General features: G+C 38.9%; 1 protein-coding gene across 3 annotated transcripts; it reads right to left on the bottom strand.

The window, feature by feature from the left end:
* Positions 1–2,552: 2,552 nt before the first annotated feature.
* On the bottom strand, positions 2,553–11,042 carry LOC108242542. 3 transcript variants are annotated; one of them, XM_017427420.3, is made up of 10 exons: positions 7,085–11,029; positions 5,708–5,812; positions 5,291–5,488; positions 4,812–4,874; positions 4,271–4,578; positions 3,948–4,165; positions 3,728–3,828; positions 3,148–3,586; positions 2,922–3,060; positions 2,553–2,825 (listed from the first exon to the last, which is right to left on the bottom strand). In XM_017427420.3, exons 2-7 carry the CDS (start codon positions 5,747–5,749, stop codon positions 3,728–3,730), a joined length of 930 nt encoding a protein of 309 aa, XP_017282909.1. In that variant the 5' UTR covers positions 5,750–5,812; positions 7,085–11,029; the 3' UTR covers positions 2,553–2,825; positions 2,922–3,060; positions 3,148–3,586. The 3 variants fall into 3 exon arrangements, with proteins under 3 accessions (XP_017282909.1, XP_037835523.1, XP_037835524.1); XM_037979595.1 differs by having other exon boundaries at positions 5,708–11,042; XM_037979596.1 differs by having other exon boundaries at positions 2,922–3,056; positions 5,708–11,042.
* Between the last annotated feature and the right edge of the window lie 8 nt (positions 11,043–11,050).

Here is an 11,050-nt window from a genome sequence, read left to right as displayed (position 1 = left end):
TGTGTTGTACCGAGTGAATCGACTGAAAGGGAACGTAATGTTATGCATATAACTACTGTTCCCTGAAGGAGAGGAACGAGGTACAACACATGGCTGCCCCGCTGCTCAGCTGGGCTCGGTGAAGAGCGGCTATTGAACTGAGGAATGACGGTGATGACAAACTGGTTAAATTGTTTGTTTTGTTATTAGTGACACAGTAAATAAATTATAATTAACGAATTATTTATTTATCCTGTTTTAATTTGCACTGATACATTTAAAATAGTATTTAATGTTTTGTTTATTTACTATATTGTGGTCTTTAGGATGAGCTTCAGCTGTCAGACAGATGGCCCCACCTTTGTCTTGTACCTGTGGGTTTATGATTGACTTAATGACTGCAGGGTCCTGTGGCTACAAACCAAGCCTAAATTATCAGCCTTCCACCGCTGTGCTTCACAGTTGTTATGAGGTATCTGTACTGATGTGATGTGTTTGATATTTTTTTCAAAAGTGGTGCTGTGCATTATGGGTAAACATCTCTGCTTTGGTCTCATCTTTTGTTCCAGAAATCTTATGGCTCATTCAGATGTATATATCATAACAAAGGCTCCTTCATACTCCATAACAGGTCAAAAAGTCGGTTCGCGGTCACATGGTCGCGAGCTGTTTGTTTTCACACTCACCTTTCATCGTCCACGAGACACTCAGATCAGGACTCCCAGGAAGCTCCTCCCTCCTCCTACAGCGTTAAAACTGGTTTCTTTGTGTCGGCTTCTCAACTCTCCTGTCCTTGGACAGATTTTTAGTATTGGTGCCTTTTTTGTTTTCTTCCCTTTTTCTTTTTTTAGAAATAAAGGGGTTTTCTCCTAGCAAATCTTTGAAGCAAGCCATACTTGTTCAGTCTTTTTCTAATTGTCCCGTCTTGAACTTTAACATTTAACCTGCGTTCTGAGACCTGTAGAGTCTGAGACGGAGCTCTTTGGTGTGTTGCAGTTTCTCTGAGAACTGCACAGTCTGACCTTGGGGTGAATTTGATGGGACGTCCAAGTTGTCACTTGTTTTAAACCTTTTCTACTTGTGAATATTTGTTCTCACTTTAGAATGACAGACTCTAATTTGTTTGGAAACAACCTTTAACCCTTCACAGATTGATGAGCAAAAACAATTACTTCTCTAAGGTCATTGCTGATGCCTTTTCACCCTGGAAGTGTGTTAACACACACCTATATGCTCCTGAATAGGAAAACTGCCCAAACGCCTGCATTTACAGAGGTGGTTAAACTGATGATGATCAGATATTCTGTACATTTGATCAGCAGCTCCTGGCTGCTAGAGAACCTCTCAAAAACTTTGGAAACAGCAAGGACTTTGCTCGTTTGTTTAGACATTTTTTTCCATTTTGGCTTCGTTTTTGTTTAATAAATAAAGACAAATTAGAATAATCTTAGGACCAGGAAACAGCCACATCACTTTTTATATCCTGATATGCCTAGAGTTAAAAAAGACTTTCTCTTTGCCTCGACTGAAAGTGTAATTTGGCTGATTCTATTTTAGCAGATTTATATCTATTTAAAGAATAGATGAAAACAATATTGTAACTCAGGATTTAATCCTTGTTTCTGGTGGACCTGATGCAAAGACTGGCATTTTTAAAAACCAAAAGCTGAACTCTTCTTTGTCCAGCACAAACTAATGTGATATCTTCTGCACTGTTTTGCAACACATACAAACACTAGAGGTCAGCAGTCTGCCATTTTACAAAACAAAAGACTTTAGGACTCTACTACAAAAACACGACATCTGGAATTGAAACTTTCAAATATGGACCCACCAAACCAATGTTAAATTTCTCCTGTGTATGTTAGGTTAAGTCTGTCTGCGTAAACACAGCCTAACCTGCACAATGAAGCTGTTGTTCTCCTTATTAGAGCCAGTGTGATCCCTTAAATACGGCCAGGAGTTTAAATAATGTTTCCAGTTCAGGTTTTTGCTGTAAGCAGGAACAGTACCCCCGAGTCCAGCTTGTGCCTCTTCATCTTTGAACAGCATTTGTTAATTCTGTCAATCCCTGCAGCAGTTTGAAGGATGGGATGTTTTTCTCTCCATATGTTTACCTCAGGGACAGATCTGATTTAAAATGGAACAATGCTCAGTTCTGAAAGAAACCATACTTAAGGAAAAGTAAAATTACATATTGTAGAAACTACTTTGAAAATGTGCAAGTGCACATACTGCTGCGTTACAGGAACACGATTCAATGTCATTTAGTTTCCATCAAGTTCTTATGCAGAATCAATGCTGTAATCTCTGGTGACAGAGGACAAACATGGAGGCTGGAAGGTGTGCTTTGGATCTTGGAAGAGAGGAGGTTAAAGGTGAAGCTTCTGTCCGCAGCTGTGTCCTGTCCTGGTTTTTCACAGGTGGAGGTAAATCCAGCAGGTGGAGAAACTCCTGATTCTATATTATCTGAGGACTTTAAAACTTTTCTCACCAACTTGTTGAAAAAAACTCTTTAAGATATTTAAATATTCAATGACACATTTAAATTTTAGCAATCAATTAATTTATTTATTCATTATATTGGGGCTTTTTGCCCTCAATTCAAACCATGATTTACAGGTTTAACTTCATTTCATTCTGTTTAGTTTGTTCTTTGCTGTTTTTCCTTTCGAAATCTTGGACTTTGGATCTTCTGAAGTTGGAAGATGGACTCCACTGCCATAGGACATGTCCACAGTCACAAGTCTCTGTGATGGGGGTCCAACTTAGTCTCTCCCAGAGCTGTTGTCTCTTTGGGACGTTCCAGGTCCAAGCTGAGCGGACAGAGACAGCCATTCTTGTATCTGTGAGATGCAGAACAAACAGAAATGTGATTCAAATGTTTCAGTAAGTGGTAAATCTGATGACTAAAAATATTACAACTTCAAATACAAACTAACTTCAACATGTTGTCCACCACTTCATGGAAGGATGTCTGCTACTCTTCCACTGAGAGATTTCTGGATTTTCAGAAGCCTGTTGTCCTGCAGCACAGCAGAAGAAGAGGACTGGTCTGCAGGGTTGATGGTGGACGACTGTCTTGAAACAGAAGGATGAGTATTGGAACGCTGTTTCTCTTTTAACTGTTTTTAAGAGAAATTCTTTTATGTATATATATATACATACCACTTCATTCTGATCTTCAACAGCGAGCCCACGGGTGGAGGGCTGAGTTTGTACCCAATGTGTGTAGGGTGGAGGAGTTTAGTCCTCGAGTGTTTAGGAGCAGGAGTAAATGCCCAAGGTGTGGAGGATGGAGGAGACGTGAACAGACGTTGGAGAAAAGTGCATACCCATTGTGTGAAGGGCAGAGGAGTGCAGACATGATTTCTGGTGGGTGGAGCATTTCAGTCCCCGGGTGAGGAGGAAGGAGAGCAGGCCAGAGGTATGTAGATTGGAAGAGTTCAGGCCGGATGTGTCGATGTGGGCAAGTGCAAGCCCAAGGTGTGAAAGGTGGAGGACTGAAGGCCTGAGGTGTGGAGGGTGGAGGAGGAGTGAATGATGAGGAGCAGCCAACAGTTGATGGAGTTTGGAGAGCGCCGTCTCTTTCCTACTCTTTAGTCACCTGAAGAGGATCAACAACACAGAAAAGTCAGAAATGTGTTTCTTTTAAGTTTAAGTTTAAGTTTTTGGTATCATTGTGACAACATTTAGGACAAAAAAACATTTCAGTTTTTAAATAGTCAGAACCAGATGTTTTACCCACTCAGTGTTTAAAGGGTCGTTGTTCTGCAGCGTTGCAGCGATGGGCTGGGAGGTGGCCATCTGGGAGACTGCTGGGAGCTGGGAGGATCTTGTTTTTGGTTCCTATTTTAATTAATTATTGACACATTTTAAATTCTATTCAGTGCTTCATATTGCTCATTTGTCTGTTTACATATATATATTAGATTGTGGCATTTTTGATCTCTATTCAAAATTCTTGCCTGTTTTTATTTGTGGAATCTTAGGCTCTGGTTCCTCTGAAGTGTCCACAAAGTAAAGAGGAGGACTGACTCCTCTGCCGTAGGAAACATCCACCATCATCAGCCCGTTTTCATCAGCTGTCTCTGTGATGATGGGATGATTTAGTCTCTCCCAGAGTTTCTGCTTGATCTGATGTCCCAGTCTCAAACTGTACGGTCGGTGGCGACCGTTCTTGTACCTGGGAGATGCAAAACAAGCAGAAATGTTGTTACAGTGTCACGTTTCAAACGATTCAGTTTTAATCTGATGATTTAAAAAGTTACAACTTGTGATACAAACTAACCTCAGCATGCCGTCCACCACTTCATGGTAAACCTTCTGGTACTCCTCCACAGAAAGGTTATGGATCTTCAGAGGAGTGTCCTCCTGCAGTGCAGCAGTGGAGGGCTGGGGGCCGGGGGCCACAAGACAGACTGCTGGCAGGTCTGCAGGGCTGATGGTGGATGGAGGTCTTGAAACCAAAGGATGAGCTGAGGAAGGTTGAAGCGTGGAAGGCTGAGAAGTGGGACGGGCCGCCTCGGTGCGCTGCCTTTTTCTGGGAGGGTCGGTGGACTTTGGAGCACGGCATCGCTTTCCAGGTCCTTTAATCACCTGGAGAAGATCAACAACGCAGCAGAGGAGTTAAGAGTAAAAAAAAAAAAATACTCTGAAGTTATTTAACTGATCAGAGCTGCAGAGATTTACAATAAACTGGGTCCTGAAACGTTTTTAAATATCTGGAATTTGTTTCTGATTTACAAAGATGTCTGGTTTTATCAATATTGGTGACAACAGTGTGATAAACTTTCTGTTCTATGAACTGAGAATCAGTTTTATTAGGCTACCTGCTCCTCACAGGTGCATGGAGGCTGTTTTAGAGCCAGGCGGGCTGAGGTCCTCCTTACACTCTGGTTGTCATGGTGATAATCAGGCACATCACAAAACAACAATATACACGTTAGACAGGCTTCACATGTACATTGAACACCACAAAGAATAATTTCACTACAAAACATAATACCCCCTTTATTCAGTAAACAATTGATCATTTCACCAATCCTTAACCTCAGAGCAAACGTTTCTCAATAAAACTCACCTTTCAAACATGATACAAACCACAAACAAGTCAGATGTTGACTTGAATTAATTTTTGAACATAGTCTCCTGCCTAGGTTTCAGTAAATGTGTTGGTTTATGTATCCTTAATATGTGGGGTTAAGTTTTAACCAACAACACTTCTGAAATGTTTTGTTAAAATCAGATGTTGTGAACAACTGTGGAATAGACTAATAAATCTGAAAAGTTCTAATAAATCCTTAGTTACCACTTCACTGCAGGTGGAGGCCTCAGTGCTGGGCCCAGAGGTGGAGGGCTGAGGAGGAATGGAAGACGTGGAGGACACCACATCTGGCAGCTCCACAGGAGGCTGGTGGAGATGGGCCGCCTTGGTGCGTTTCTTCTTCTTCTTGAGAAGGTTGTGAGCCTTATGTGAGCGCTGGCGCTTTAGCAGCCGTTTCTTCAGCTGGAGAAGATCAACAACACAGAAGAGATCAGACTGAAAGAAACTATTATCAGTGTGGCAGAGATCTACAGTAAACTGGGTCCTGAAATATTTACTATTTGAACAAAATCTGGAATGTGCTTGGATTTTACAAAGAGGTCTGTTTTTGTCATTATTGGTGATAACACCGTAACAACATTCAGAAATCACCTTTTTCTGTTTAAGAATCTAAACTTGTACCTGTTTACTGTAGGTGAACAGGAAGAACAGCCACTTCAGCATGGACAGTGTCCACACTGCTGTCCCGTAGGACCGACGCAGAGCCCTGAGGGTCCTCCTTACACTCTGGTTGTCATGGAGACAGGCAGGCACATCACACGCAACAACACACACACGTTAGACAGGCTTCACATGAACAGTAAGATCACAATAGTTTCACTCTTCACTGCAGGACTTTAGACAAACCATCCTCTGACTGAAGCCTCACAGCTTTTTAAACTCAGAGAAAAATCACTAAACACTCAGATGTTGTCCTGAAGACTTCAGAGACATTATTTCCCACCTAAGTTCCTGTAAATGTGCTGCTTTAGGTTTCCTCAACATGTAGGACGAAAGAGCTCCTTATAAATGACTAATAAATAGGTAATAATGCAGTTATTAATGAGGCTGTAAACACCTAAAAGCATCAATAAGCAGTACATCAGATAAAAACACAATACTGACCCTTTTCTTGTCAAATAGTGACCCAACATTTATCTGGACTACCTCTATGTTTTCATGTGTTCCTTAATCAGATTAATTTAAATATGAGCACTATGAGCATGTGGAAATGTCAACTTTGATTTGACAAAAAAGTTATTTAGTTAAAAAAAGTACAAGCTGGGCAAAAACTTACCTATATGAAAAAGTACAAGACTTAGGTTTGCCAAATAGTGATCTTGATTCAAACTTTACAAAGTGTTTACAAACTCATAAGTAACTTATTTATAAATAAATAATAAATCCTTTATAATGGCACCTTATTGTAAAGTGGTACAGATTAAAGTTTTGACCAACATTTCGGAAAATTGTCTTTAAGTCAGATGTGAACATTTGCAGAACAGACTCTTATATGTAATAAAACATTTATTAAATCACAAGTTATTGTTTTACAAGTTATAACTGTCAGAAAATAAATAAATAAGTCTCATGTTGAGTCTGTGCTAGGATTTAGTTTCTGTTTTATTATCTTCTAAATTCAAAACAAACGCAACAGTGAAAACATGAAGCATTTTTCCTTCATTTTAGAGAAATCCTCACTTTTCTCTTCTGGACTGCCTGTCAGTACAGTACTATAAATAGTACTTTATAGTACTGTAGTACTTTAAAGTACTATATGTGACCTCGAGCTCAGAGAGTTTTTATTACAGAAAGAAAACGTTTTCTCAGAAAATCACGAGGAAGCTTTAAAGGCTGTAAAAGCCACAGAAAATAAAGCAGACTGTCAAAGAGCTGAAATCTCACATTTCCCATGTTGGAAGTCTGATTTGTCTCTTTGGTCAGATTCTGGGAGGCTTTAGCTTTAATCTGGAGGTCAAATATCTGGAACAGGTGGAGAAATGACTGAAAAAGTCTCACCTGAGGAGGACCCTGAGGACAGAGGAAAGTCTCACCGGAGGAGGACACAGAGGACAGAGGAAAGTCTCACCGGAGGAGGACACAGAGGACAGAGGAAAGTCTCACCTGAGGAGGACACAGAGGACAGAGGAAAGTCTCACCTGAGGAGGACACAGAGGACAGAGGAAAGTCTCACCTGAGGAGGACACAGAGGACAGAGGAAAGTCTCACCTGAGGAGGACACAGAGGGACGTCTCATCCAAACATTTATATTGTATTTTAGTCTAAATACTTTGCACCATTTGCATCATAAAGATAAATAAAATAAAACAAAATGTTATTTAGATTTTATATAACATGCAGCCAGTCTTACTGCTGATGGATTGTTTCAAACAAAAAGAAAAACAGATCTATTTCTTTGAAGATCAGTATAAAATGAAGCTTTATTTTAGCCAAAAGTTCTTTCTTTAAACATAATGAATAATACTGTTATTAGGCTTTATTTAATTACTGTCTTTGTGGAAGAACAGATTGTTTTCTCAGATAAAATGTTAAAGTTTTATTCTGCATTTTCTGACCTGACAGGATGTTTAACCCAGATTTTAGAGTCGTCCTCCACTTTATATGAGAACAAACACTGGGGGGCAGCTTTCTGCTTTTTGAATTAATGTGTTCTTCTGTGAGCTTTGAGAAAACTGACATCAGTCATTTAAACATGTTTATATTATACATTAATTATATGTAAACATCTAAAATACACGTTGCATTGTCAGATAATTTGTCTAATAAAAAAAATATTCTGCTTCATCTTAAATCGGTCAGTGTTCCGCATTTAGGTGAATGATTAAATTTTGGCATATCATTTGTCAAATTTCATCACAAGCAATGTTTAGTCAAGGATATATTTTCATTTAGTCATCCTATCTAATAAATATATCAGTTTAGGATTAATCTTAAGTAAAAATCTTCCAATTTGACCAGACATTTTGAACTCACTTGCATGAGTTTATAGCTAAAAAATATGTTCATAAACTTGAATCCACTCATAATGAGCCATAATCCTTTTTCAGAATTGGGGTTGTAGACTTGGAGTATAATTTTATGGTGACTTGAGGAGACTGTCCTAAAGCGTTCAATATAGTTACAGTAAATATGTGTATAAAGATGAGTCAAAGTTGTCCCTCTATTCTCAGAGTCTCACCTGACCTGGAGCACCTGGGTGGCAGCACAGTTAAGCTGTTTGTTGATCTTTTCCACATTATAAAAACACCTTAAATTTCAGCGTCTGCTTCCTGGAGTTGCTCAGTTAGGGTTCAGTACATTATTTCATTTTTGAGCCGTTCACACAGTGGCATATTTAGGCTTTGGCCACTTGCATTTATTTATTTTGTCCAGATTCTGAACATCCTCATTTAATTCATCAAGCCTCAAATGATTCAGAAGTCTACCAAGAGAGAGTTATATTCAATACTTTCATACTTCCGACGCCATGAAGACTTTGTTTTCTCATAGCTCTAATTTACCAGTTTCTATGATTTCCTTGCCACTCTGTTTATAGTATTCACATCAAAAGTATCTAAAGAACTGCATTAAACAGTTTACTTTGACTGGACTTTTTTATTTAAATTAATATCTCTCAGATTTCCATTATGATACACAATTTAAATGTTATTGGCTGAAAGCTTGTGTTCACACACAAGTAAAAATAGTTTATTTTCTGTTAAAACCCAAAAGGGTAACCTTTCAGACATCACCTCACTTAATATCTTTTTATTATTAGTGCTCAGTGAAAAAATAAAGTAACCCGAACACACTGAAATGTAACTCATTACAAGAAAAGCTTTGGTTTTATTATTGTGTTGTCTACAAATAACATCTCAGTTTTGTAGTGTAGCAGTACACTGCAAGAAAAAGTCCCAGTAAATCAGAAAAATTCTGGTTTAAATCAAACATAAGTTTATTAAACGCAAGCAGAAAAAGGACAGATGTTTTAAAGTGATATCCTTAATTGTAAAAACAGGAATTCCCTTTATCTATCAATGCTAAAATACAAAAATCGCATAATTACATCAAACAAGAGAAAAGTCAAGACTTCAAAAGCTTGTTCAAAAATAGGAACTCACCATGATTATATTAAAAACTAAACGGTTCCAAAATCAGAAAGTTCATATGATTAATGGATAAAATAGTTGTTTGCAAATGGCTGGTTTGATGCGACATCCATTTTGAGTGGTGTCTACCTGATAAAACAAAGTTTATTATTTATCATCTCCAATAATAACTCCTGGAGGCTCCTGCTCCACTGTCCACAGCAGCTTGAATTTCTTGAGTCAGTGATGTACAACTTGTTGTAACGGAAACTATCTGGCCATTCTGAAGTGCAGCTCTGTGTAGAAGTTATGAACAATTAATATCTTACTTGTTGCAGATAGCTCTTTTAAAACAGCCTCATTACATCCAACAGGACTGACAAGCTGACAGCTAGTCTGAACAGTCCAAAGCCAGTCCGCTCTGGAAGCGGGTCCACTCGGACCACACTGACAAGCTAATGATGGCTGGTCTGAACAAACCCACCTCCTAAGCCAGAAGTGTCAAACTCCAGGCCTCAAGGCTCCACTGTCCAGGAAGTTTTAGCATTTTCCTGCTCCAACACACCTGATTTAAATGGTTTAATACCTCCTCACCAAATCATCAAGTTCTCCAGCAGCATGGTAACAAGTCATCCATTTAAACCAGGTGTTTTAAAGCAAGAACACATCTAAAACATGCAGGAGAGCGACCCCCGAGGAGCGGAGTTTGACACCTGTCATAAGTGGATCATTATAAAATTCCTGCCAGATTTGACCCCAGGCTGCAAGGGAAATGCTACAGCTCTCTGCTGCTGTTTAAACATTTGGTGTATTAGAAATCCGACAGTGGCGTAAGGGTCTATAAAATGACATTTGCATAAACTGCTGACAAATGTTTGAGACTGGAGCTGTTTAAAGATGGCAGCACCTGTAGTTTTAGTCATGAGCTCGTCCGTCCTGTTGGATGTCAACTCTTTCACCAAACTGAAGTCGTTCCTGTGTTTCCAGAGGAAACGGAGCAGTAACACTGAACCAGCAACAGCAGCGGCAGCAGGACGACTTATCAAAGAGCAGCGATGATAAAACTTCATGAAGCTACAGGCGGCAGCAGATTCTGTTTCATTTTGATCAAAACAGTAACACTGAACCAAAACGCAGCAGCTCGCAGTCGCAGCAAGACAACTTATCAAAAGGCAACAACTTCCTGGAATTCTGTTTTGTTTTTTTCCTTTTAAGATTCATCGCTACATTGTTCAACAACATATTGTTTTATAAATAATATTTCCATACATTAAGGGGGACTCGAAGCCAAAAAGTTTGCTATGTGCGAACCAAACGGCTACTGGTGCTACTGAGAGTTTCCACACATTTTACAGCGTCTGTTTAGGAGTTGTTCGGACATGTTGGAGATCAGCTGAAGCAGACGTAATCAAGAACATTTTGAGAAACTTTCAATCTACAAAGAAAACAAAAACAAAAACAGTCTGGATTGCATGAATTAAAAAAGGTTTTAAAAACATATGTGCAAAATTAAAGCTAAAAATTAATTTCTATGTCCTGATATGTAAAAACCTGGAACTGAAGGAGGATAGATGTTCTTTTTTTCTATAAAAGTCACAGAATTGTAGCAGAAATTTATGCAGAGAAAATAGTCTCAAAATATCTGTGCGTGTGTAAAAGTATTTGTGCGTGTGTAAAAATATTTGTGTGTGTGTAAAAATATTTGTGCGTGTGTAATAATGTATTTGTAACTCGTGTAAGCATCTTTGTGTGTAAGTTTGGATAGTTGTATCTTTGAAACATCATTGTAAGCCCTAAAAAGAAAATAAACCTTTTCCTACGCCTCCAAATGTTGAAAAAGTACACACAAGTCACCAGATACACACACACAAAACTGCAGTTACGTACAGATCCAGTT

The sequence above is a fragment of the Kryptolebias marmoratus genome, linkage group LG14, assembly GCF_001649575.2.
Source record: "Kryptolebias marmoratus isolate JLee-2015 linkage group LG14, ASM164957v2, whole genome shotgun sequence".
In the NCBI taxonomy this organism is placed as follows: Eukaryota; Metazoa; Chordata; class Actinopteri; order Cyprinodontiformes; family Rivulidae; genus Kryptolebias; species Kryptolebias marmoratus.
Note: the sequence above shows the minus strand (reverse complement) of the source record. Positions and strands in the feature narration are given on the sequence as shown.

Excerpts from the sequence above, each read along its gene's own strand:
- LOC108242542 (XM_037979595.1), bottom strand. The coding sequence starts at position 5,749 with ATGCTGAAGTGGCTGTTCTTCCTGTTCACCTACAGTAAACAG. Across the intron at positions 4,875-5,290 it reads CCTCCACCTGCAGTGAAGTG|AGTGTAAGGAGGACCTCAGC; the intron begins GTAACTAAGGAT and ends CATGACAACCAG. Across the intron at positions 4,166-4,270 it reads GTGGTGGACGGCATGCTGAG|GTACAAGAACGGTCGCCACC; the intron begins GTTAGTTTGTAT and ends TGCATCTCCCAG.